This window comes from Primulina huaijiensis, unplaced genomic scaffold, assembly GCF_012295235.1.
Source record: "Primulina huaijiensis isolate GDHJ02 unplaced genomic scaffold, ASM1229523v2 scaffold24871, whole genome shotgun sequence".
NCBI lineage: Eukaryota > Viridiplantae > Streptophyta > Magnoliopsida > Lamiales > Gesneriaceae > Primulina > Primulina huaijiensis.
The window spans coordinates 334382-362085 of NW_027356090.1; the positions used below are offsets into that span (position 1 = coordinate 334382).

Below are 27704 nucleotides of genomic sequence, written 5' to 3' on the forward strand. Positions count from 1 at the left end.
GGTGGCTTCCTCAAACATGGGACGACGAGCAATGAAAATTCTTAAAATAGTACTCAATTCATGAGGCGTGAAATTATATTTACAAAATGGTTGTTGTAAACAGATAAGAATGAGTTAATTTCTTTCCTTTTTATTTTTGAATTGAAATGAAACCCATTTCCTTTCTCGTAGGGAGGTGTTTTATGTGTTAGGCCGTATAATAAATTATTAAAAAGAAGAAGAAAATTAAGAATTTATGTCATTTAAGCTTTCAACTAAAAATTTCATTAGTCAAAATATTTTTTTATCATTCAATCAATGATCGCATCACCGTTCCCTAGGCAAATCAAGCAGGAAGACAAACGATAAGGTCAAAATCCCATCTTTAATATAATCCAGCAGATATCACTTCAGTAATCACAGTCAAGAATCCAAAGAAACAAAACCTCGATCATGGACAAAATCCAACACAGAATCATCCAAACCAACGGTATCAACATGCACGTTGCTGAAATCGGGGAGGGCCCAGCAATTCTCTTCGTCCACGGCTTCCCCGAGCTCTGGTACTCGTGGCGCCACCAGATGCTAGACCTCTCCTCCAGAGGCTTCCGCGCGATCGCCCCCGATCTACGAGGATTCGGCGATACGGACTCGCCGCCCTGCGCCACCAGCTACACGGTGTTCCATATCGTGGGGGACTTGGTGGGCCTGCTTGATTCTTTGGGACTGGACCGCGTGTTCTTGGTTGGCCATGATTGGGGCGCTGTTATAGCATGGTACGTTTGCTTGTTACGCCCGGATAGGATAAAGGCTTTGGTCAATATGAGCGTTGTGTTTCAGCCGAGGAATCCGAAGAGGAAGCCTGTGGAGTCTATGCGCGCGATGCTCGGAGAGGATTACTATATTTGCAGATTTCAGGTACTGAGAATTGACTCCCGTTTACTCTATTTTGGCTTCTGCGGCAAACGAGAACATTAGCCATGTCAACCTTGACTCTAATCTTTAATCAACGGAGAGTAGTATACTCACAATTGGTTAAAATATACATATTTTGGTTAGACGACGCATTGGTCTCTTTGTCTAGGAACCAGGAGAAGCGGAACAAGAGTTTGCTCGTGTTGATACTGTAAGATTGATCAAGAAATTCTTAACAACACGGAACCCAACTCCTCTTCGTGTTCCTAAATCAGTGGGATTTGGGGGTTCACCTACCAAGCCGATCTCAATGCCTTCTTGGTTATCAGAAGAAGACGTTCAATACTATGCTAGCAAATTTGACCAAACCGGTTTCACGGGTGGATTGAACTACTATCGAGCAATGGACTTGTAAGTCTAACTCGGCATTTGCTATCTTCTCACAAGCTGTAGGCTTTCTTCAGTTTGAATTGGTGGGATCCTTTTATATGCATCTCTCTTTTTCCAATGGATCACCCTCACTCTGTTCTTCTAAATGTCTAGATTATAGTTTGCTGTGCTCCTTGATTCATGTATATATTGATAGAAATATGATACATTCTCTAAGTATGCCATTTAAAAGGACATGTTGCACCGCCCCCACACCGCACCTCATTGTTTTACTATCTGTCATTCATGAAAGTCGATGAAGTATCAACAAATTCAGGATTTCTTGTCCATTTAGTCGCATTGACCGGAATGCTTAAGGTTTTTAACGCTAGGATTTATTATTTTCTTTGTAGAATGAATTATTGTTTTTTTCTAGATATTCATTTATTTTTTTCCTGGAATTATGTAGAAACTGGGAGCTAACAGCTCCGTGGACAGGGGTGCAAATAAAAGTTCCTGTTAAATTCATTGTTGGTGATCTTGACCTCACTTACAATACCCCTGGTGTAAAGGAATACATTCACGGCGGTGGCTTCAAACGAAATGTGCCCTTCTTGCAAGAATTGGTTATCATGGAAGGAGTAGCTCATTTCATCAACCAGGAAAAACCAGAGGAAACCAGTGAACATATTTACAGCTTCGTCAACAAGTTTTAACTGGTTTTTCTTGTAATCTTGTGGTCGATCTGGATAAACAGAGTGAAGTTTATTTCAAACTTGCATACGACAATATCCATAAGGAACAAACATTTATGGCTGGGTTGATGTATTTAAGAGTTCATCTCAATGGTTTAACAAATATATTACCATGCTAGAGAGAAATTGGTGGTGGCCACTCATTCGAGAGTATTTTCTTTTGAAGTATGGGGAGTGGAGCTTAAATTTTACGGATCTCATCTTGAACTCGAGATGACTCACATCACATATTTGGGAACATTAGGTCAAGAAGCTCGTGATCGCATATTAAGATCAAGATTTTAATAAGGTCGTTTATTTTCATATCTTTTATTACGACAAATAATGTTTTCTGGATTGCTTCATCATTAACTATTGAAACCTAATTATGATATCGATAAAAACAAAGTTGTGCATGAAGAATACCGATGTATATTTCTTGTTAATACAGTGTAGATAAACAATTAGAATTTTTGGAATCAATGAACAAAAAATAAAGGCTGAAATACTACAAGAATCTCGCATGCTATAGTCCATTTTTGTATGGCGCCCCAGTTTGAGGAATCCAATCTTGTCCCATGATAAAAGAAGACACCGTGAAATTAACAGCATCAGTAGCATTGATTATATGAAATCCAAGCCAATTCACTCTACTAGATGTATTCGATCCAGGCCCCCTATTATCATACTCCGCATAATACGACGAGTTCAATGCAAAATCCCCCGACCACACGCTCCACCCCGCCGGATTGATCGAACTCCCAATATAAGATTGCATATAAACTGTTCTTGAGTATTCTTTCCATGGTCTACCTAGATAAGTTTTGATATTAGTAGTACTATTAGCTAAATCGTCTGCGGCCTGGATCGTGCAGTTTTGGATCGAAATCCCCGTATTCTGATTTGGGTCGGTTCGGCCCTGAGCCGTGATGGCGTTGAATTGATTGGACATAGGTAATCGGGGGTACATGTTGCAATTCTGGAAAACGACTGCTGCGTTCCCGAATATGAAATCTACTGTGCCGTAGATGTCACATTCCCTGTAGAATTGTCTGAGTGAATGGACGTAGAGTGTATCTTGGTAGGCCTCGAAGCTGCAGTTGTAGAATGTAGATAAATCAGCCCCATTGCGAACCGCAACGGCTTGGTGCTTGATTGCGCCGGCTGTGTTGCGGAATGTTATGTTCACCGCGACGAAGCCTGTTCCGACCACAGCTGAAAGATTGACAAGGAAAGAATTAACAGTGATGGAAGATCAAGAATCTTTTTTTGGCATCTGAAGATCAAGAATCTAGCAAGCAGTATATCGTGTTGAATCAGCTTAATGAATAACAAAAAAATATAGAAATAATTTTCTTTTTCGATGGTGTATTGTAAAAATTCTTTTTGTAGATTCCAATTTGTTTCTTTATTGGGGGCCATGTACAAGTAATTGACCTACTCATTTTGTGGGGTAGCGTTTCACTGTTGTCGTCAACATATCACTTGAAAACAAAAAAATATTATAGATTTTATTGAGAGTTTTTCTCTCCATGCAGCATAAAATCATCTCACTTCATCCCAAAATATCTTTTCACAGTTTAATAAAAATGGATATAATATATTGATTATCCATTAAGTAAAATCTAGGAGAAACATTTCAAATGTATTCTAGAAAATTCCCAAAACATCTTAACTATAAAATCTTGAAATTAAAATGTATTTAATTTTTTCATTTCTTCATGGCCTCTTGAGCTCGTACGACTAATTTAGACATTCGCCTAGGGTAATAAATCAATTGTCAGACAAAATGTTTTCTTAAATAATAATTATTATTAGAATATATATTATTTATTCAATTCACGAGACTATTGATAAACTTACCAAAGGTGGCAGAATTAAACGTCGTCCAGCCATCAACAAAGCTATGATTTCCTGTAATAATCGTCTGATTAATCCCATCACCGATCATCATCACGTACCTCTTGTTCTTCCCAATGGAAACATATTCTTCATACAAACCCGCTGTAATATATATCAGAAAATATCCAACAGACGCATCTGTGTTATTCGGAGCCGCATTCAGAGCATCGTTAATCGTCATGAAGTTCCCAGTTCCGTTATCCTTGCTCACGACCACAATATCGTTAACCAGAACCTGGTCACTTCCATCGCTGCTTGTCTGATTCTGAAGCAGCCTCCTGTTATTGTTATTCACTGTCCGAAAAACTTCCTGGCTTTTCGAGGAAGAAAATCTCAGGTTCAACCGCCCGTTTTGAATTCGCAGATGCTTCCTTTTAGGGTCTTTGATGGCGGGATTGTTCTTTTTCTTGTTCGGCACCCAACCTTTTGTGAACAAAGCTAAAGAAACACTATACAGCCTCGTGTCATTCGAAAGAGGCATCAAAATGCCTTTCCGGACACTCCAGGCGGAAGCTGTCGCCTGGAGCCCGTCGATACATGTCTGCGTGTTGGTTAAGATTGCACTGAGGAGTGTTTGAACATCGTCAGCTTCGAGTACGTCGAGGAATCCGGATTTTCGGCTTACGGTTTCGAAAGAACTTGTTAAATAATCTATGTTACATTCTGCTAAAAACTTGCAGTCTTGAAGAGCACGGATTGCAGTCGTGGTCAAGTTCTTGGAGTTGCCGAGGTATTTCATGATCAGGGAAAGGAATCTTTGAGCGGAGGAGAGAGATTTACGAACTGAGAACCTGCCGTAGTCGTAGACATTAGACGAAGAGTTACCGGATGGAAGCACGGTGTTGCAGAAAGAAGGGTCTGGAGTGGATTTGCACAAGGTTGAAGGTGCTACAGGTTTTGACAGAGAAGTATCTGCGGAGGATAGGAAGAAAAGGAGAAGTGGAAATAAAAAAAAAATGAAGAATATATCATTAAATATCGGAGAATATCGAACACTTTTGGCCATTGAGCAGATTGGATCGAGAAGATATTGAAATGGAAATGAATCGAAATAATTCCTATGGTATATTTATAGTTGAGACTGGCTAATTGATGAAGTACTCCACCTATAACTGTTATCAAGCTTGTAAAGAGCCGGATGCTTGTAGTTTTGGTATTAAATATCACCAATTAGACGTGTTTAGTTTATACGTATGAATAAAAAAAAATGTATTTATAAATTTTTAGTATAACTTTAAAACTCTACAGCCAACCTTTCAAAAAAAAAAAAAAAAAAACTCTACAGCCAAAAAATAGATAAAAGATTAATATAATAAATTTAAGATTAAAAGTTTAATTTTATATAACCATATTCTAGTCATATTTAATTTTCTCTCCATTTTCTTTATAAATAAATAATGTTTTTTTAGTAATATTTGAATTTGAAAGTCAAACGAATGCTTCGGGTTCGGCTTGTCTTGAAAACGCGTTAAGATCTCGAACGACATTTAATGCATTATTTGGACTGGAACTGTGGAAGTAACTTGTTTGTTTTTGTGTTATGTTATTGGACTTTTTCTGGTAAGTGGTCTAGAACACTAGACATTGTTCATTAATTTATAGATTTTACCAAAATTTTAAGGATAATTAGTGATTTAAGTGTGATATATATTATTCCATGACTTATAATTTAGCTGACATCAAGTAAGTAAATAACTGAGAACTGAAAAATGTATAAACCAAAATCTTGGCTGATAAATAAAGGGAATATTTCAAACTTTTTTTTAAACATATTTGAGTTTATTTAACACTAATAATTCTTTTATTTGTGCTGGTTTTATAGTCAAGGAAATGAATATTTTAATACAAAAATTAAAAGCAGTTCAAATTAGTCCACCAATGATTTATTATTTGGGTTAAAAATTTCAAAAAATACCTGCTGAGCAGATGAGCATAATTATTAATTAAATATATCATGTATAGTAATATACACAAGGGAATCCTCAATTTGACATATATCCATCCTATTAGTATTAAAGATATATATTATTAAAGGAAAAAGAGTCTATTTGGAAAATAAATTACAATCAGCCATATATAGCAAGTAAGAATTGTGCTAGAAAAACTTCCAAAGCTTCAGCGGCGTTTAGGTTGGGAATTCGGCGTTGTAAAGTAAAGTTATTATTATTATTATTATTATTATTATTTAAAGTCATATAAACAAATAACTCTAAGCATAGTGCGTATATTTTAAAAAATTGAAGAGTCCATGTATGGGTTGTCTCAAAGAGAGATAAATGAGATTGATACTAAACTTTTCTCTGAGTGACAATACCATGTGTTTTAAAAATGTGAAAATTGTTTTTTTTAGTTATGTATGATTGTCGCTTTGTGATTTTAGTATTTTATGTTGTTAAATTTCAGTTTTAGTCTAATATCTTTATTTTTAAGCAATTTTATTCACTTTTCGATGTGACGCTGATGTGACAACAATTCAACGTTGATGTGGAGCTAGCAAGCATAGTATCATATCAGTATTTTCAAAAAAAAAAAGGTTAAAATTGCAAAAAAAACCTGAACATTCAAGATTTAAACTGAAATTTGATAATATAAAGTATCAAAGTCAAAAAGTGACAAATTTACAGGATAAAATATGCGGGTTCTCTCTAAAATTATATATATATTCACATTTCATATATATATATATATATATATATGTGTGTGTGTGTGTGTGTGTGGGCAAAATAATTATTAATAAACAAAGAATATCAATGGATTGTTGTTTGTAGGTAATGGGTGCTTAACTAGCTCATAAATTAGCTTATAACTAGAGTGTATTTTATATTATTTTATATTGATTTCAAGATTTGCTATGTGTAGTTTACAATAAACTTTGATTTTCTTACATGGTCATAGTCAAAACCAAACTTCTGCATGTACTAACACGGAAATGGTAGCTTCTTGTCGATCAATAGAAAGCAAACTCAAAATTTTACTTTAGAAATATAATAAGTTTTTACTCTATGAAAATTTAATTTTTTTTATGAATATTTAATTTTTTTTAATATTATTATTATTATTTCTAAAAAAATGTAGTTTTATCTTCTTTTTTATGTCGAAAAAAAAAAAATTTACCGGGGTGCTTAAAAAATTCTACACTTGACAGGCTGGCTGGAATAGTTGGTAATTGACTTTGTTTCGGTGGTTCCTTGTGTTTTTGTCTTTTGTTGTACAAAACAAACCACCGACGCTTCATAGTTTACTGATTATTACCTCATTGAAGTCAAAGATCTCGAATCATATGCATCGTGTTGAATTATTCAACATATTTTATTACAGAAGATAGAGCTGGTTCAGTTGAAGCCATGGAGCGGAGCGTACGTGGATTTATTTATTATTTAACCCCAGCTGGATATATTCACATTTAACTTCTAATTAACAGTAGTGTAGCTAGGAAATGTATTAATTATATATTCCAAAAGATATTCTGTTATTTAATATATCATCATCAATTTAACGGGAAAAAAAAATAGAATATGTAAAACTTTACTTAATATTTGTTAGGTTCAAATATAGATCCTTTCATTGCGTGACAGCTTTTGAGAGGAAAAAAACTAGCTAGGAATATCGATAAATGCTTCTCGATTCGGATATATGCAACAAATTGCCACACACAAGGCCAATGTACAAGTTATGGTCGAGCTATCGCTTCGCCTCGTCCGGTCGGTTGAACTCTAGCCCACCTCACCCTTAACTACAACAAAAATGATTTTCCCGAGTTCATTGTTCTAATAATCAGATGGAAACTAGCTAGCTAACTCGCAAAGATGAGCATATGCTGGCATGTACATGAATACGCATATGTTCATTGTTCTAATAATCAGATGGAAACTAGCTAGATATTCTCTCGTACGTCTTCATACTAGAAGAGTCGGCCTAGCTCATTGTTCTAATAATCAGATGGAAACTAGCTAGCTAACTCGCAAAGATAATGAGCATATGCTGGCATGTACATGAATACGTATTAGTCGATATCGAAATATCGGGAGTTCATTTCTGGGTATGTGTTATCGACTACGAGCGCCAACGTACAACGAGTGAAGGCAGCTAGCAATGAATTAATGGGTCACACAAGCACGAGAAATTGAATTGTTCCGCCGCGTAATCTTATATTCGTTGAAGTTCAGTTTTAATGTATACCATGCATTGCATTCTATTCACATTAATAAATGAACTTGATTCCATTAATCTTTGATAATTACACTCTAATGAAGCAAGTTTGAAAGTAATTTAAGTATTGAGATCTAATCTAATTAATAATTTTATATTTTTTTGGATCTTGTTGTTACTACACCCGTGGGTTTCGAATTATAATTATATATTTGTATGATTATATTCTCAACTGTAAAATCACACAATTCCCATGAGAAATTTATAATTCCACAAATCTTGAACTTTCGACTTATGGTGGGCTATATTACATTATTCAACATATTGTAATCAAGAGAGTATATACACAATCATAACAAATAATTCTATTAATAATTACAATTAGCATCATCATTAAATTGTAAATTTTTTTCTCTTGAATGTTACAAATACTTTTAGTTGATATTATACACTGTAAAAATAAAACCAAAAGAAGGATTAATATTTAAATAGAATTAAAAAAAATACAGATATTCCCATGCAAATACAACAAATGGGTCGGAAATGAATATATCCCATGTTGTGGTAGCTGCAAAGAATCAACAATACATTATTTTGAATTATATATTTTAAGGGAAATCGTCTTTTGTTCATGGAAGTTTCCTTTATTTTGATTTTGGTAATCTATTTGATCAGATTTCAGTTTTAACATTTTATATATATTTCAATTCTTAGCAATTTTAGACGTTTTTTCATCGAAATTGCTGATATGACCCTAATCGCATTCATGTTATACACGTCAGAAAGGATTCATGAAATTGTCAAAATAATACTAATAATAAACATAGCAGATGAACAAAAAATGATTAAAAAAAATACACACAAGATAAAAAAAAATTTAATTTTTCCTTATTTTAATCAGAACGCATATCTTTTTTTTTCTATGAAAAACTATCGTTATTGAATAATAGGAAATAATATATGGGAGAGAAAGACTAAGCTAAAATCTCACAACCACCTGAAACACAAATGCTGGCTTTAATAAGCAAAAAACCTTCCAAAATATGAACCATATAATCTTCAAGTATGTGCATAAATAATTAAGTTCACACTATCCGATCTAACAGACTTTTAATATGAATGACATATCTAATTTTAACCAAATTATTTCAAGCTAATGATCCTTTTTTTTTCGAAAATGAGGCTGAGATTTCCTCTACAGCCGTTTCTAACGTTCAACTTTGACTAATTGCTAATATTGATAATTTATTTATCACTCTTGTATGAGTTAGAAATTTAGTGCGCATGGAAATAAACCCTGAAATTCAATTGTATGGAAATAAACCCTGAAATTTACTCTTGCATAACTGCAGTCTGTACGCCCGGAAGCCGTACCCGAATCAACAGAACATTTTCACCACTCAGGAAAGAGAAGGCCCGAATCAGAACACCGGGATTTCGAACCATTATGGAAAAGTTGCGGCTGCGGTGGATTTGCTCATGACTACATTGCAACTGAACTAAACTTAGCCCGACACCATGTTCCTGTCACTGGTATGTGCTCTTTATTCTATTCTCATTTGGCAAATACATGTCATTCTTTATTCTTCTACTCGAGTAGTAAACATGTATGAACCTTTTTGGTAAGGTATTGTATCAAAGACATCATGGTACTTTCTTGGTGATTATTTTGGAAGTGTCGAATTGTGTATCTTTGGATGAGCTGCTGGAAGCGTGTTGTGTGTGGTTTGGGCCGTGTGGAAAGAACTTTCTGTCAGGAAAGAACATATGATATTTTTTTATTAGTATGAACTTAATTAGCAGACAATCGAGGCCAATTCTCCTCGTGCTCAGCAAACCTCGTGGTGTCAATTGTCATACGTTCATTGTTAAACATATATATCACATTATTATAATATTTTTGGCCCGAGATTCTAAACTCTTGAAAGTAAAACTTATTTTTGCGTGATTCGATCGACTATGTTTAACGTGTATTGCTAAATATTGTTATTGAATAAATGGTTTACACAGCCAGCACGAGGAATTCAGTATTTCCGCCGCTTTATCCGATCGACTTGTTCACTGTATATTAATTCATTACAGCTTGTTAACAGCATGCATGCATGCATGAACACAATATAAGTTTCTGAATGAATTACGTACAAAAAATCCTACGAGACGATCTCACGGATATAAAATATGAGTGCACTAGACTTCAGAAATTAATTTAATTATTAACTACCAAAATTTCACACTATGTTCGAAATTATTTATTTAGTAAATAACGAAAATAAATTTTGGATAGGAGATTTCTGATATTGTTGTTTGATAGTTGTGATACTGTATTGATAAACGAACTAAAAAAATTGATTAGACGACTAGATTGGATCTTATTAATAATATAATATTTTGGATCCACTTGTTGCTGCACCATGTTCTCGACTTATTTACTGCATCCGATCAGATTAATTCTCGATGCTAAAAAAAAAAAAAGAAGCAAACATTTGTTTATGTTGGTTGTGTGATACTCCGAACCCTTGAGAATTTAATTTTGGCAAATCTTGAACATCTTTCGGCTTGTGCATGGTGATCTATATTTCTTTTTTTNACGGATGAAAGCTAATCTAATCCCTCCCAAGTTTATAATGTTCAACTCTGACTTTGCAAATTTCGAGGTATAAATATATTTATTGCTCTTGCAAAGGTTGAAATTTCCTTATATTACATTATTGAAACCGAGCAGAGACGACTATTAAATGCACATGGAAATAGAAGCCTGAAAGGATAATCAAAATAAAATAATAAATAAATCGAATTTATTATTCAATTTCAACGGTAGAAATTAAGTTAATGCTTTTTTTTTAAACAAGTTAATGCTAAGTAATTAAATAAATTTCTTTTTATCAGATCCGCAAATTTGTGGTCAAAATTATGTATTATACGGGCTGAAACACGTTTTAGGGCAAAATTATCACATGATTATGTATTATAATAATAATGATCTATTTTTAATGTAGCGTCATACATGCTAGAATTTTCTCATATTTTAAAATATCTGAATTGTATATATTTACATGATTAAATATGGAGTTGACTATTAAAAAGCATTCCATATTTTATACTGAAACAAAAAAATTTAAGACCATTGGTTATCATCGAAGTGCATTTGAAGTCGTTATCGAGCTTATCCTATTTGATGCGACAAGAATAGGTTTCTCCTCGAAGAGTTTTACGGATTTATATTTATGAGATTAGTCAATCATGTATATATATGGAATCAAAAATAATATTTTTGATATAAAAAATAATATTTTTCATGAGTCGGGTAGGAGATCCGTCTCACAATATTGATATGTGAGACAATTTTATAGATGTTTTTGTGTTGAAGCAATATTTTGACATTACCACCGTCTCAATAATATAAACTTGTTTATATTTTTTCACCGATTAAAAAAATCATTAGAAATAACAATTAACGAACAACTTGCCAATTTTAGTTTTATTTATTGAGTGCTTATATTAAAATAGTTTGGTATATTTCTAATAGTTATTTAATTAGAAGACCCCTAATTAAATATGGGAAACAATATTGCTAAATATGATAGATGTCTATATACGAGATTTTTATATTTATATCACCTTTATTTTGTGAATTCGATACTTAAATATTTTGTAAGTGTAAAAATTTAAACATGTAAGACAAAGTAAGTGTAATATGACAAAAAAATCCTTTGTTATACCGTGATGATTAAAATTTAAAAGACAAAAACTTGTGTGAGACGGTATCACATGAGACCTACTCAATTTAAAAATAGTACGTATCGAAAATTTTGGTGAAACAAAAGCTAAATTTTAAATATTTTTTTAAGATTGGGGATCGAATAATTAATACAATTTTTTTAGTATTTAAAGGCCCAAATAATCTCACTCAACTGACCCCTTCAATTTTCAAAGTCCCGAAAGAATGGACTCCAAACTCCTGCCTCTATCGGCCTTTCTAGTATTCATACTCATTGCACGCCCCGGTGTTTCTCAAACTTACTCCGACACCCCAACAATTGATTCCACATGCCAGAATACATCGTACCCCGAGCTATGCGCCAACACCGTCGCGTCCATACCAGACCACCACCGGAAAACGCTCCCCGAAATCATCTCCGCCACCGTAAACGAGACCATGACGGAGATCAGAGAATCCGCCTCCAACTGCTCTGCCATCCGCCGCAAACTCGCAAAGAAGCTCGAGCCCATTGACCTACGAGCTCTCGACGATTGCCTCCAGCTCTTCTCCAGCACAATCTCCCAGCTGATAAAGGTCCTCGCCGACTTATCCACCAGCAACTCGTCCACCACAAATTACTACGACGACTTGCTGACGCTGCTCAGCGGCGCGATGACGAATCAGGCCACCTGCCTCGACGGGTTCGCACACAGCAAGAACGACACCCGGAAACTCATCGAAGGCAGGGTGAGAAGAATCTCAAAGCAATTCAGCAACTGCCTGGCCATGGTCAAGAAGCTGAAGAAGAGAGAGACAAAGAAAAAACAACCCCGCTCCCTACTGCAGCAGGAGTTCCCTGAGTATGGAACAATAAGAGACGGTTTCCCCACATGGCTGACCCGAAAAGACCGGAGATTGCTGCAGACGACAACGAACCAAACTCAGGTGAATCTGGTGGTGGCGAAAGACGGCAGCGGCAACTTCACCACCATTAATGCTGCATTAAACGCGACGCCGAGCAACAGCAACACAAGGTTCGTGATATACATAAAAACTGGAGCGTATTTTGAGTACATCGACATCGGGAGTTCGAAGAAGATGATAATGCTTTTGGGAGATGGAATCGAGAAAACATGGATAAAGGGCAATCGGAGTGTGGTTGATGGATGGACTACCTTCCAATCTTCTACTTTCGGTCAGTTCTTTCTCTCCAGATTAATTATCCTTTCTCATTTAATTAATTTCTCATAATATAAAACTAAGGAAAAAATATAATGAGAATTTAAAGTGTTAATAGGAACCCATTTATTCCTTGTAGTTTCTTATGAATGCATTGAAGCCTGAAGTGCATGTGGAGTGAATGAATCTAATTAATTAATTGCATCACAGCTTTTAAAGTTACCGTATTCATGACATGAGTAGGTATTGATGAAACGATTTCACATATCTTTATTTTTATTCGTAAGACGAATCAACATTACTCATATTTATAATCAAAGTGATATTTTTATAAAAAAAATTCATACTTTTCACGGGTGACTTAAATAAAACATTTGTCTCACAAAATTGACACGTGAGAACGTTTCATATGAGTTTTTGTGATTGAAAATTTACCTCAATTGTATAATCAATTTATGTAACAACCTATTTTGTAGTATCGTCGCTTTATAAAAATATTAACTCAATTTGTTGTAATAATTTCTTATAAAACATTTCAATTGTCTAAATATTTTTTTTTGAATATCATATAATGACCTAAATACTTGAGTTTGCTGTTTTAAAGTTCATTTGAAACATATATATTAACTATTTAAAAAGACAACATTATATATATAAACAAAATTTGATAAAGTTATAATTTAATTTATAAAATTATTAATACTTGTATATATTAATCATGTGTTATATGATCCTAACTTGTATATTTTTTATACCCATGTTTAATCAAAACCAATATACATAATATCGAAATATTAATATATTTTCAACTCCGATAAAATATTGGTAGAAAAGTAAGATCCATATATTTTTAGGTGAGGGAGTCGTCACGTCCATTCAGTATAGCACTTACCTTGAATTTGACCTCGAATGTGTATATTTTGAACTTTAATGAATAATTTGATTTAATTACTTATTTAAAGTTTTAAATCACAATTAGGATCTTATAATATATATTGTGTTACGTGGTGACAACGTGGACAATTGACATAATTAAGAAGCACAACAATTTTTATGAGATTATCTCACGAATCAATTTTGTGACACAAATTTTTTAGCCAACCTAACTAATGAAAGAATAATAATTTTTATATCAAAAAAGCAGTTTCACACATATAGATACTGCTCATTTGTTTTTCTGCATGCATGCAAGAATTCGTACTTAATTATGTATTTTCTGCATGCATGCAAGAATCGTACTTAATTATGTATTTCTCAGACATGAAATTGTAATTAATTTCTCAATTCTGCTTTTGCAAATAATTAAATCTCATATCGTTTGATCCCTTTCTTTCTTGCAGCTGTAGTCGGAAACGGATTCATAGCCAAAGGCATCAGCTTTGAAAACTACGCCGGCCCAGATAAACACCAAGCCGTAGCCCTCCGCAGTGGCGCCGATTTCTCCGCCTTCTACCAATGCCGCTTCATCGGGTATCAAGACACTCTCTACGTACACTCCCTCAGACAATTCTACCGCGAATGCGACGTTTATGGAACAATCGACTTCATTTTCGGGAACGCCGCGGTCGTCTTGCAAAACTGCAGTTTATACGCCCGGAAACCGAACCCGAAGCAACAGAACGTTTTCACCGCTCAGGGAAGAGAAGACCCGAATCAGAACACCGGGATTTCGATCCATTACGGAAAAGTTGCGGCTGCTGCCGATTTGCTTCCTGTTTTGTCACAGTTCAGAACTTACCTTGGCAGGCCCTGGAAATTATATTCCAGGACTGTCTATATGCTTGCAAAAATGGAAAGCCTTGTAGATCCTGCGGGCTGGTTGCGATGGGATCAGAATTCCTCGGTGAGTTTTCTTTATTATGGAGAATATCAGAATCGGGGGCCAGGTTCAAATACGAGTGCTAGAGTGACATGGCCAGGTTACCGGGTTATTACCAATGCGACTGAGGCAGCTCAGTTTGCTCCCGGGAATTTTATTCAGGCGAGTCAATGGGTGCCGGCTACAGGGATTCCGTTCACTTCAAATCTGACAGTGAGTTGAGTTTTACGGTTGTTGTTGGATTCCAGTGAATGTGGAATCGTTTAATGGATAAAGCTTTGTACGTTATTTATTATTCGACTTTCTTCTCAACCGAAGATCGGATTCGGGTAAGAGATCATCTTTACACAAATTAATTCGGCACTGGAATCGACCGTTAAATAAATTCCGCTCATAGTTGTAGTAAAAGTCCCTTATCAACTCAACATATATAATGTAATAGAGTGAGTGAGTGAGTGATATATAAATGAGCGTTTGATCAAATCAGTCTACATATGAGACCAGCATCTCAGTTTTCTAATATATATTCCCGAATCTCTGGCTGTCAGTTAAGTTAAGCCCTTGGAATGGGCTTGGAGCCGCTCTTCTTGTTTCTATGATCGATGAAAGATACATTAGAGTTCCCGAAGCTGGAATGAGAGCTTTCGGAGACCTTCTCCCATCTACTTGTTTCATAGGGCTAACCTGTTGGCCCAAAGACGACCTAACAGAATCATGAATGGCTTAAGGCTCTAACCGCTGTGACACACCCAAGAATCTTCCTCTAGGAGCAGTTTGTTTTTTGCTAATTAACCGCTTGTATGAAATTGTTGGCATATATATAATTATGATCATACTAGACATAAGTAGCTCTAACTCGAACTGTGTCATTGCTTTGCATGAATCAATCGAATGATCAACCCAATTCAATTATTACAAATGTGAGCCAATTTTCATCCACACAACTTGAATTCTTGACAAAATAATACAATAATTTTCCGATCTGCTCTGAACTACCCCATGTAGTACTGAATAAATACAGTAGATTATAAACATCCAATAATCATTCACAACATAGAAAAGCGGCTCTCTTCCTCCCCCGCACCTCAATGATCTCGTCCAATATTATAATCATGCACAAAAAAAGCTGACATTTTGATGAAAAATCCAACACATTGTTGAACCAAGAAAATTTATATATGATTAAAATGGTTTTGGCATGTGATCAGACCTCAGAAGAGCACATGATAGTAGGCCCTAATCATTCTAAGCTCTCACTGCCCAATCAATGTCGGAATCTATCTTGAGAATTATTTTATGCAGACTAGACCCCTTTAGTCTTAGACTATCCATCAGAATATTATAAAAATTTATAGATTTTGTGGCATGACCACATGAGTTGGATGAGGAATTTTTTACAATAAAATTTGGAATATAAGATCTCGTCCAAAATTTGAGATCTTGACGTCAAATTTTTTCATTGGCCTCCATGAATTTAATTTTGAAAAACACTTGTTAATGAAAAAAAAAAATTGAATGTGTATACATTTAATTCTAAGTTGAACTCATATCTGAGAATTATTAGATTCGACCCCTGACCATCTTCGAAGCTGAAGTCCTCTCTGATCCGATCCCATGGCAAGTGAATTTCTTGATTAAAGTGCGACTACGCACATGCATGGGCTACTTTGGACGCTTTTTGAGAAATTCAGAGAACTATAACATGCGACTTCCTAGACCCTCCCCATGCTTATGATCACACCCTTTAACCGACAACACGTTATTTCTTTCTTGTTCATTTTCAGTTCATGTTGTATGGATATGATCCCATGTTAATATTATAAGATAGATAAATTTTAGACATTATTGTAATATATTATATTGAAAGCTGATACGGTTGCTATATATACTATACATACATAGACATATACATATATAGTTTTATAGAAATTGCAATTTAGTTATAATGTGTTCTAAATTACTCATCAGATTAATACAATATTTATAGAGAAATTTATATTTTAATCTCGTGACTAACATGTTTTTTAAATTTTAATTATGCTAGAAGAAATATATGGGCATTTTAGGAATATCCGAGCATCGGATTTCCATAGACATCTGGGGTTGAGTTCCTGGAAAACGGGAATGGAGTCTCGTTAACGGGTAAAAGAAAAGAAGATTATTACAAGCAACTGCTACTGTCCAATCCGAGGAAACAAAGCCACTTCTCGTGATAGGTCAATTTCGTTCTTTACCGTTGCCAAAGTAAACCCAAATCCAATTAATAAATAAAGTCATTCTTTTTTCACCCCATAAACCAACTAAGCACGCTAGTAAGAGCAATAGTAGTATTTTAGCTTTATAAATATGCTGGCTGGTTCCTCTGCGAGAGTTGACGGTTGGTTGGCACAAAATGGCTTCTTGTTTTCCCTCTTTTTTTGTTACTTTGATTTTCTTCTGCGTTCTGATTTGCTCTCTGCAATTTCTCTGCGATGCTTATTACCCTGTGAGGAACTACCCTTTCGGTGGCCAACGTCACCCTCGCTATGCTTCTCACAATTACAGAGATGCTCTCACGAAATCTATCTTGTTTTTTGAGGGCCAGAGGTCGGGGAGACTCCCCCCAAACCAGAGAATCACCTGGAGAAAAAGCTCTGGCCTTTCGGATGGTGCTGCAGTGCATGTATGTTTGCTGTTTGTTTCTTCTTCTCTTTTCATCTCAATATGCGTAGATTTTCTTTAATATTTTATGGGGGAGGGGTGTTTTTTCTTGTAATGGCTGAAATGTTCGTTCTTTTAGAGTATTCTGTCTGAATGATGAAAAGTGTGAAGTGGGTTTGGTGTATTTTTTGATTATTTTGCGTTGAACTGAAAAGATTTGAGGTGGATTTGGGTTTAAATGTGAAATGCAGGTTGATTTGGTGGGAGGATACTATGATGCAGGGGACAACGTGAAGTTTGGTTTCCCAATGGCCTTCACCACCACTATGCTTTCATGGAGTGTGATTGAGTTTGGTGGGCTTATGAAAGGAGAGCTGCAGAATGCCAAAGAAGCCATCCGCTGGGCCACGGATTATCTCCTTAAAGCCACTGCTCATCCAGACACCATTTATGTTCAGGTTTACTTCTCTTCCTGTTCAACATTCTACATTGTTAGTTACAAAAATGGGAAAAAATTTTGAGCGAAAACTAAAAAGAAACGGTGGGGTGAAATGAGATTCTTGAGTGATTCTGTACATTGTAATGCATTCTTTGCAGGTTGGAGATGCAGGGAAAGATCATGCTTGCTGGGAGAGGCCGGAGGATATGGACACTCCAAGAAGTGTTTTTAAGATTGACAAAAACACTCCAGGCACGGAGGTTGCCGCTGAAACAGCCGCAGCTCTTGCAGCTGCTTCCTTAGTTTTCAGAAAAAGTGACCCTAATTACTCCAAGATTCTTGCCAGAAGGGCAATGGGGGTATAAAATGCTATGAAATTGTGAATATGTTCTCTGCAGTAAGAGTATTGAATCTGATCCGCTGTTCTTACATTTGGTTTGTACTAGGTGTTTGAGTTTGCTGATAAGTACAGAGGTGCCTACAGTAATGGCTTGAGACAATTTGTGTGCCCCTACTACTGTGATTTTTCTGGGTACCAGGTAAAAAGAAAAATCTTTAGCAAGCTCTTTGGCACTAGAACCAATAGTAAATAATTCCTTTCCTCTTCTCAATGTGAGTTGTAAGTGATGAAGTGATCTTTTTTTTTAATCTATTTGAATGGACTGAAGGATGAGCTACTATGGGGTGCTGCTTGGTTGCATAAAGCTACCAGGAATCCAAATTATCTGAGTTACATTCAAGCCAATGGACAGACCCTTGGAGCTGATGAATCTGATAGCACATTTGGGTGGGACAACAAGCACGTTGGAGCCAGAATTCTTGTTTCTAAGGTGTCTTTCTTGCACATTCACCTTTTACTTCCAATAGTTTTTTTATTCCATTCATCCTACATAATCATTTGATTATTTTTACAATATCTTTGTTTCAATTTTCTTCAGGCGTTTCTTGTCCAAAACTTTCAGCCTCTCCATGATTACAAAAGCCATGCAGATAACTTCATTTGCTCCGTTTTTCCAGGGACCCCTTATTCCTCTTCTCAGTACACCCCAGGTTCACTTTCTCAACAAAAACCCACCATTTTCTTGAATTGTGCTTTTGATTAAATCCGTGGTAATTAATGAAATATTTTATGTTTGCTAGGTGGTCTTCTATTCAAGATGAGTGATGGTAACATGCAGTATGTAACATCCACATCTTTCCTTCTTGTGACCTATGCTAAATACCTGACATCTGCTCAAAAAGTCGTCAATTGTGGCGGAACCATTATCTCACCAAATAAGCTGAGAGCATTGGCCAAGAAACAGGTTGTGAAATTTGTCCTGACACTAATTATATTACAACAATAATAATTTAAACTGATGATTAAAGCTTCTGTCAGTTACATTGTAGTTCTCCTTACATTCTTGACATGGGGAATATGTGTAGGTGGACTACTTACTAGGAGACAACCCTTTGAAAATGTCCTACATGGTGGGCTATGGTCCAAGGTATCCTTTAAGGATTCACCACAGGGGATCCTCTCTCCCTTCCATCGCTGCATATCCAACAAAGATTCCATGCTCATCCGGGTTCAGCGTCATGAATTCTCAATCCCCGAACCCGAATATCTTGGTTGGAGCAGTCGTGGGCGGGCCGGATCAAAACGACCGGTTCCCAGATCAACGGTCGGACTATGAGCAATCCGAACCAGCCACTTACATCAATGCACCACTTGTTGGAGCCTTGTCTTATCTTGCACACTCATATGGCCAGATCTAAGGATTAAAAAGCATCAAAATTCTGTGCCAGATTTTCATTTCACTAGTCTCACATTTATTAAGCATGTGGAGGTCCATTGTTACTACTTAATTATAATTATCACGTTATTAATCAGTACTAATTGTAATATTATAAAGTTGTTTCTATCAAAAGTAGTTCGTTTATGTTATAACAGCAGTTTGCAGTGTAAAACTGTGTGGAATGAATGCGACTTTCGTGCCCGAAACGGCGCATTGTCTGATGGGCACGAGAGTCCATGTAATTTATATACATCTTCTGTTTGCATTAGTTACCGAGCCGCTGCTTTTGGGTATGTTGTGTTTTGCATTTTTCTTGCTTTGGGACTTGATGTGTGTGCTTTCCACTGTTCTTGACATAAATTTAGAAATTTAATACTTGTAAAAATTGTATATTTTGAATTTAATTGTTCTGGCTCGATTTTAAATGGCTACTTCAGAAATGTTTTCCTACACATAAGATAGTATCAATGATGTCGGGGAAGGGGAAAAAAAGCTCCACACAATGTTTTAAAAAACATGAAATCGCAATGAAATATTAAGCTTAAACACTAAGTTATACAAGTTTTAATAACTCTGTTGGATTCAATTTTAAACATAATATGTAATTTGTATTGTAATATTACTTACTTATAAGAAAATTAACTAAAAATTTGAAATCAAGTTTCACTTTTTATTATCCTCAAGCTCGTTTTTTTAACCCTTGTGATAAAGTTTATGTGAAATTTTTCACTAATTTTTTGTATATAATATAATACAATGATTTCCGCAAGTTTCGCCATACAAAGTTAGTAATTATGTTTCCACTTTTAGAAAAGCAACAAAGCATTAGGCTTTATATATATATATATTAGGAATGATAACGTGCGATGCACGTGGGTGATTAATAATGAAATATATACTAAGAAAATTTAAATAATTTTTAAAATCGTTTAAATAACATCTTGTTTATGAGTATTTATTGATCTAAATATATCAAAACACAATAAATAAAAATACATCATAATGATAAATCAAATATATTCACTTATTTATATAACATTTTTCAATTTGCATGATTATAACATAATGACAGCTCTCTCAAATTAACAAAGATAATTTTCATCCAAATATCATTCATAATGAAAAACAAAAAAAATAAAATTAAGAGAATAGTAAATTTTTCTAAAATCAAAATTACAATGTATTTAAATGGAGTATATATAGTGACTGTCAAATAAAATTCTCTTAATTAACTAAATTATCANATAATTATGGGGTATATTTTGGACCATCGCTACTTTTTCTCCAAACATAGTACTCCTTTGACTAGAAAAAGTTTTTGAAACTCGAAAAAATATTTGGATATGTTTTCCCTTTTCTTTTTCTTTTTCTTTTTTTTTTTTAAAAAAAGAACCTGTGAAAAAGATGACATTTTATGACTTCCTACTTCATCATTTATTTTAAAAATGGTTTTAATCGTATTATCCAAAGAAAAATCGTTTCTTATTAATTTTGTGCGTTTCAGCCGATATTTATGGCTAAATTTTAATTTTAAAAAATACACTTTTTCACTGAAAATTTTGTCATACCAGCCTTGTATTCATGCCTATTCGAACAAAGTGACGTCATTTTTTAATTCAAATTGACTAGAGTGTTGACCCAATTCTCCTTATTAAATTTTTTTCCCAAAAAACTACTTATAAAACCTAAATTTATAGAGTTATTGATTTTTGTGTCCAAAATGAAATGATCGAATAAAGAAAATAGTGTCTCCAATTAAAATAAAACATCAGACCGTTGGCGGGGGGCCCAACATTTGACCGTTGGCTGGCGGGTAAAAATACCGATAATCACGTGGTCAAAAAGCTTAGGAGTGTGTCAGTGGCTTGATTTAAGATTAAAGACTCGAGGGGTTTGGACATTTTGATTCCGGGCTTTCAGGCCCGACATACTTGACTATTTTTTTTAATAAAATAATTCTGCTTCACGTGAACTCAAAACTTACATATATATTCCATTTATTGGTTTTGAACTATGTACTGATAAAAGATTTTGGTACAATATTCAAACATTAGTTGAAGAAGCATGCTTGTATTGAAGGACCAAAGCCCATTGCAGATTCGGATTCTGAAGAATAAGCATGACATGGGGGGGAGCTAATGCTTTTGCTTTTTTATATTCCAACTTTCCGTCTATCATGCGACTGCTGTTTGCTGTAATGACCAGGCCTATTGGAAAAATAATCGATTATTTCCATCTTGACTTTATCATTTCTATGCGCCTTTGTTATGATTCACTTCCTTTTGTTCGATTTTAATGAGAAATTCAATCGTTTGGTTTATTTAGTTGGGAGTACATATCCGGCAGCGACCGAACCAAGGGAGGCATGTGCTTGTTTTGGAGATCCAAAAGCTCCAGCAGACGTGTTACGTAGTTAATACCATTCATTTGTAAATAAATAGATGTAAAAGAAGATAAGGAATTATAAGAGTGCATTGTTCGTAGAAAATACACAGAAATATATACATATACGCATATTTTCTCATCAACCAAAGTTTTGAATACATGATCTTTATAATTTATTTGTCATTCTAACACAATGCAGGTAGCAAGCATTTTATTTTGGTTAATAACACTAGGACAATTTAAGCTTACACCGTTTGCGACTATCCATGAAAGAAAACAAAACCTATGGATCGGTGGCAAGAATTGCGTCCCATCTACTTCGATTCTTCATCTGCCAAGGGAACAGATTTCACCTACGCAGGAAAGGCAATCATAAACGTTAACAATACATCTTTTGTTCCTTTCTATTTATAAATGAATCATACTCGTTAGAGACTCACCAAGTCACGAAATTTGAGAATGTAGAACATCTCAAGATACCGACGAGTTTCACGCCTCTCAAGCTTCGACACATGTCTCCAGAAACTGTATACTCCCGCCAATGTCAACAGCCTTTCTGAGTAAATCTTCCATGTATACCTATAAGAATANTGACGAGAAGCATGATAATAGTCTGAGTGAATCCTGGGGTTCGGGAGAGAGGGACAACTCGATGGATTTTGAGGGCAAAACTTGCAATTTAGGGGGAAAAAAGTAATGAATTACGTTGCTAGAACTGTAAATGACTATATTATTGCGTTGTACAAAAGTGACATACCTTTCTTGAATTCTTTGAAGGCCTGCATCAGATATATTGTCCCAATAGTTCGGATTTTCATTGCAATTTTTAAAGAATTCTGCCATAATGGCAGAAGCCTTTTCAGGATGATATGGGTCGATATGAAATCCAGATTTACCATGTTCAATAATTTCTAACGGGCCACCATGGCATGTTGCAAATGTTGGAAGACCGCAGGTCATTGCCTCAATAACTGTGAGCCCGAATGCTTCATATAATGCAGGCTATAAAAGAAAGGAAAATTTAGCATGACGGTGTATTATGGGATGAGATTACAGCCGATACAGATGAATCTTGCCTGAACAAAAATCCCTTTATTATCAGCTATATAACGGTAGAGTTCACCATTCCGTGCTCTATTTGTTTGCGAGATTATCCATCGCATCTGACCCTCTAAATTGTACTGCTTCATAAGATTATGCATCTTCTCGATTTCTGATATTTCTTCTCTGTCGCTCGACTGTTTCACATTAAGGTACCCCGCAACCACCACGAGATTAGCAAATTCTCTTAGCTTGTCATTCTTAGCATACATCTCTACCAACCCCGAGATGTTTTTAACCTTGTCAAGCCTCGCCATGGAGAAGATTATAGGCTTTGATTGATCTTTCAATATGCCACTGTTTCCAGCATAATGGAAAATAAATATTAATGCCACATTCCTCCTCATTTCAAATTCGATGAATCTTTCAAGAAAAGAGAAGTTTAAATAGCTTACACATGCTCGTCATTCTGCTGGGGATCATACAGCAACTTTTCAAGTGATTGATGAAAGCACGTAAGTCTTTTTTCCTTTCGGAATATGGAAAGTAAATGGTATCATCTGCTGCGGGAGAAACTATGTTGAACTTGGGATCAAAGACATCAATACCATGGACAACTCGGTATAGACCTGGCATGGTGAATGCCGTATGATGCTCATACTGACCAACGGTATTCTTCCTGCAAAACAAAAAACCAGAAACATTAGTTGAGATAATAATCTACTTCAAACTAAATGTCAAATGTTTTATAAAAAACTATGTCAAATGCACAAAAATTCATCAACATGATCAATAAAAGTGAAATTTATTAACATACGTGCCAGCTATTTCTTGGTATGTACTGGCGATTATAAAATCCGAATTATTCATGGCTAGTATATCGGCAGTGAACTGAGACGAGAAGTGGTATTTGTCCTCAAACTTTTGCCAGTATATATCAGAATCCGGATATTTGGTTTTCTCCAGAGCATGGGCAATAGTGCACTGAAACGCAAATAAGACAAAATTTTACCATGAAGATCTACATCAAATAAACTATTAAAGATAAAACACAATCATCACCTGCGTGATTCCCATCTTATATGATAAAAGAGATGCCACCAGGTTTCCGTCACTATAGTTTCCAACAATTAGATTCGGTAAACCCTGCAACTCTGCCATGATTTCATGTGCTGAATCCTGATCATTAAAATGAGATTAAGTTGCTGAATTACCGCTTCACACTAAATCCATATAACATAATACTCATTAAAGTCAATCCGAACTAAAAGATATCTATTTCATGAGCGAGACAATTGTCTGATCCAAAATATTTTTTCTATTGTTCTTGATGGTTTACGGCTACAAAAGGAAATATTTTGATCATTAATGAAAATAAGTCTGGAAGAAAACTGGTTCATCCTCTACCTCAGTAAACTTTTCGAGGTAGGGCCAGACATCAAACCTCGAGATCCATTGGCGAAGAATGCCATTCTTAGTTCTAAAAGGAACTCGGAGGATATGTGAATACTCGCATCCAGTAATCTTTTCCAGTCGTTGGTTGCACGTGGTACCTTTAGCATCGGGTATTAATCGAGTAACCTGGAAAATAAGAGAGAACAATCTAAGCTAGATAAACCATAGCCAAAGTATTAGTATAAAGGCAACCTGATCAAGTCAGATAGGCATACAATAAGAATTCTTGGAGTGATATCTATCCCTTGCTGTCTTATTCTTTGCAGCATCTCACTCTCCAAGGCACGTACTTGATCTAGTATATACACAATCTGTATAAATCAAAAAATAAGAAAGATCTTAGGAACAACAAATTGCCATCATAGACGTTGCATACTTAAAAAAAAAAACTGATTACCTGACCACCTGTGTCGGGCAAGCCCAAAACATTTGCTTGGCCAAAATAGCCATGTATTGACAATATGACTACATTAAACACCATGGGTATTCTACCAAGAAATTTTTCAACGGTAGATGGATCAGGAGCATTAAGGATGTCAGAGAGGAGCCGCATCATCTCCAAGGTCCGTTCTGCAGTGTCGCCCCAACCTCTCTCAAAACCCATTCCTTGGAATCTGGATCATATATCTAACATCTATGAACAAGTATTGTACGCAGGGGTGGATCCAGCAGGGGTAAAGGCTGTGGATACTAACAAATTTTAAAATTTGATGTATTTTAAAAATTCAAGTTTCACTCAGCTAAATTTTAATGAGTTGCTCCTTTGTACTAAATCTTGTGTTTGCTCCAATTCGTATGTATCTTATTGAAAGCAAATGCATACACAGAAACTCACTCATAATCAAACTCAGCATAGGGTGTATCTGGATGTAGCTTAGAAACATGATCCTCTGCCTTGGCCAATGCAGACTCGAGCTTGGATATGCCTTGTATTCGATCATTCATCATCATCACCTTTAAACATCAGATTAGCTATAGCTATATCATACTCTCTTCCTAGGAACAAATTTATTTATAGAGTTCAAAGAAAAAGATCATGCAGCCGAGCCGAGAGGCTATTCTTATGTTTGAACTTACATGACCTTTATGATTGTGCACGCGGAGAAAATCTAGCAATGGTTCAAGGGATTCTTTGTTGTGAAACAAGAGTGAAGAGAGATGACGATTGAGAAATTGGACCCCGTTTCCAATAGCTGATGATCGAGATGGGCGAGGAAATGTTGCATTGAATGGCTCAAAATCCAGTTCAAGAACATAAGGATCATCATGACTACAACCATTTAGAAAATCACTATCATTATAAGATCAGAAAATCACTCATAAAGAAATAAAACACAATAGATGCCACTTACTGCCCATCCACAAGTTGTTCTTTGAAGTGTAAATATTCGGACACGTTCAGCTGCTCGACACTAAGTTGATGCACATTAACACGTACATATTCCCAAACACCAGGTCGTGGACGAATGGCCATAGCAACAAAAGGTGGTACAACTATAGCTTCCTGCACTCAATGATGTAGCAAAAGCTTGTAGGAGATCCAAAATATTTATCAGAACATCTTGCCAAAGTATGTGACCCCAATGAATGTAAAAGCATACTCGACAGTTGGACCACAAATCTAAACGTTGAGAAAAATAACACGGCAACTATACTAACAAGGATTTTAAAGAAAACAAACATTATTCCTGAAAAAATAGAAAATTAAGAAAGTTTAATCAATAAATTCATATCCAAGACAACTACTCCCTCTACAGTATATTGGATTTGCCAAAATGCAAGACAACATATATCCTTGATAAAGTATACTTATGAGCCATACTGTATCCACCTGATAGGAATGATATACTCTACTCTTCCTGCTACCCAAATATACATGGTATGAAAATTTAAATTATATACAAGATTTATAACCAAATAATGAAAATTAAGTGCAAATTATGCCCATGCGTATTTTCCTAAACAATAGTAGCATAAGATTTTATTTCCACCCGGTGTAGGTCACATTTTTCATACCGTTCCCAACAAGCACTAAAAAGAAGTTACGAGCTCTAGCCTAAAGCTGTGTTTACTCTGAGATATAATAACATAACAAATGCAGAAGTGTTACTGTGATTATTAAAATATACTATTCCTTGACCTTCGACCATTTTCTCTAAACCAAAGCTTCAATGAATTCCCATCAGAAAATACAGTCTCGAAACCAAAACCCGGACTTAGTTCTTACTAGCATTCAGGGCTAAAGCGAAAATAAAAGTACAATTGAAACCTACCTGAGCGGACTTCAAGACTTCACTGAAGGGGCCATCGTTAAGTTTCTGCATTGAAGCATCCTCACTGGAGATGTTTTCTAGCTCATCAATCAGGTGACGTGGCTGTAATATAGTTTTCCCCTGCGACACAAATCTTCACACGAGCAGAAACCAAATCAGATACTAAACAAGTCCCGAGAAACGGCCGACCATGAAGTAATCAAACTTCATTTCTTGATACATTTTCCTATCTTTATAATCAATTGCAAGAAAAGCCGTGACAATATTTCTCATTATCAGGGAAAGACCGTAAAAATGCATGCTAAAACGGGTACCCAAATCTTTTTATATGTTAAACCAAAAATCACAACAGTACCGTGAAAACAGGGAGATTAGTTCGTTGCGGTGAGCTGAAAGAGTGTCGTCAACTGTCTCCCTCATGCTAGGTAATCTTTCCAGTTTCGTACTCGCCATTGCAATACAGACACTGCACTACAAAATCCTTGAAATTTCTACGAATTCCCAGTTTCTTCAGGTGGATGGAATCCAAAAACGTGACAGAAAAGGCGACGCTTTTTCGAGTTTTAATTTTGGGATTGATCAGAACAGTCAAGACCGGCGTCAAGTTACGATAAGTAGATCAAAATAATAATGCCTGAATTGGTTCGTGTCCTTCGGGGATTGATTGTTTAGGCTCCCGAGGTGCCAACTTCGCGCTGATTTGGTTTTTTCTATTACAAAAAATTTCTGTTTGCGCCATTTGGCAATACATCTCCCACTTTCTTTACCTACCCCGATTGAGGTTTGTTCCAAGATATTCCATGAAATAAAAATTTTAGGAAAAGTTGAATAATTTGAGTTAAATTAAACCCGAGCATTTTAATTTTGGCCCATGTTACAAGACCTTTAACCCAATAAAAGAAGGCCCGATTTGATCCAGTAACAAGGGGTGGAATTGGAGCCCAATA

General features: G+C 35.4%; 4 protein-coding genes and 1 pseudogene across 4 annotated transcripts; 3 read left to right on the forward strand and 2 right to left on the reverse strand.

The window, feature by feature from the left end:
• Positions 1 to 288: 288 nt before the first annotated feature.
• Positions 289 to 2161, forward strand: LOC140967243 (epoxide hydrolase 1). Its single transcript, XM_073427654.1, has 3 exons — positions 289 to 897; positions 1064 to 1305; positions 1733 to 2161. The coding sequence occupies exons 1-3, from the start codon at positions 433 to 435 to the stop codon at positions 1977 to 1979; spliced, it is 954 nt and encodes a 317-aa protein (XP_073283755.1). The 5' UTR covers positions 289 to 432; the 3' UTR covers positions 1980 to 2161.
• Positions 2162 to 2455: 294 nt separating this feature from the next.
• LOC140967240 (probable pectinesterase/pectinesterase inhibitor 7) lies at positions 2456 to 4976 on the reverse strand. The gene is made up of 2 exons (XM_073427651.1): positions 3861 to 4976; positions 2456 to 3212 (listed from the first exon to the last, which is right to left on the reverse strand). The coding sequence occupies exons 1-2, from the start codon at positions 4903 to 4905 to the stop codon at positions 2524 to 2526; spliced, it is 1734 nt and encodes a 577-aa protein (XP_073283752.1). The 5' UTR covers positions 4906 to 4976; the 3' UTR covers positions 2456 to 2523.
• A 6979-nt stretch (positions 4977 to 11955) lies between these two features.
• LOC140967241 (pectinesterase-like) lies at positions 11956 to 15237 on the forward strand. Its single transcript, XM_073427652.1, has 2 exons — positions 11956 to 12943; positions 14268 to 15237. Exons 1-2 carry the CDS (start codon positions 11992 to 11994, stop codon positions 14966 to 14968), a joined length of 1653 nt encoding a protein of 550 aa, XP_073283753.1. The 5' UTR covers positions 11956 to 11991; the 3' UTR covers positions 14969 to 15237.
• Positions 15238 to 16872: 1635 nt separating this feature from the next.
• LOC140967242 (endoglucanase 17-like) lies at positions 16873 to 19896 on the forward strand. Its single transcript, XM_073427653.1, has 8 exons — positions 16873 to 17408; positions 17638 to 17844; positions 17984 to 18184; positions 18272 to 18364; positions 18494 to 18655; positions 18764 to 18875; positions 18966 to 19129; positions 19251 to 19896. The coding sequence occupies exons 1-8, from the start codon at positions 17139 to 17141 to the stop codon at positions 19581 to 19583; spliced, it is 1542 nt and encodes a 513-aa protein (XP_073283754.1). The 5' UTR covers positions 16873 to 17138; the 3' UTR covers positions 19584 to 19896.
• Positions 19897 to 22077: 2181 nt separating this feature from the next.
• Positions 22078 to 27533, reverse strand: LOC140967261 (sucrose synthase 2-like; annotated as a pseudogene).
• Positions 27534 to 27704: the final 171 nt, after the last annotated feature.

Excerpts from the sequence above, each read along its gene's own strand:
- LOC140967243 (XM_073427654.1), top strand. The coding sequence starts at position 433 with ATGGACAAAATCCAACACAGAATCATCCAAACCAACGGTATCAACATG. Across the intron at positions 898-1,063 it reads ACTATATTTGCAGATTTCAG|GAACCAGGAGAAGCGGAACA; the intron begins GTACTGAGAATT and ends CTCTTTGTCTAG. Across the intron at positions 1,306-1,732 it reads TACTATCGAGCAATGGACTT|AAACTGGGAGCTAACAGCTC; the intron begins GTAAGTCTAACT and ends GGAATTATGTAG.
- LOC140967240 (XM_073427651.1), bottom strand. The coding sequence starts at position 4,905 with ATGGCCAAAAGTGTTCGATATTCTCCGATATTTAATGATATATTCTTC. Across the intron at positions 3,213-3,860 it reads GTTTAATTCTGCCACCTTTG|CTGTGGTCGGAACAGGCTTC; the intron begins GTAAGTTTATCA and ends TCAATCTTTCAG.
- LOC140967241 (XM_073427652.1), top strand. The coding sequence starts at position 11,992 with ATGGACTCCAAACTCCTGCCTCTATCGGCCTTTCTAGTATTCATACTC. Across the intron at positions 12,944-14,267 it reads CTTCCAATCTTCTACTTTCG|CTGTAGTCGGAAACGGATTC; the intron begins GTCAGTTCTTTC and ends TCTTTCTTGCAG.
- LOC140967242 (XM_073427653.1), top strand. The coding sequence starts at position 17,139 with ATGGCTTCTTGTTTTCCCTCTTTTTTTGTTACTTTGATTTTCTTCTGC. Across the intron at positions 18,185-18,271 it reads TTGCCAGAAGGGCAATGGGG|GTGTTTGAGTTTGCTGATAA; the intron begins GTATAAAATGCT and ends GGTTTGTACTAG. Across the intron at positions 18,365-18,493 it reads GTGATTTTTCTGGGTACCAG|GATGAGCTACTATGGGGTGC; the intron begins GTAAAAAGAAAA and ends AATGGACTGAAG.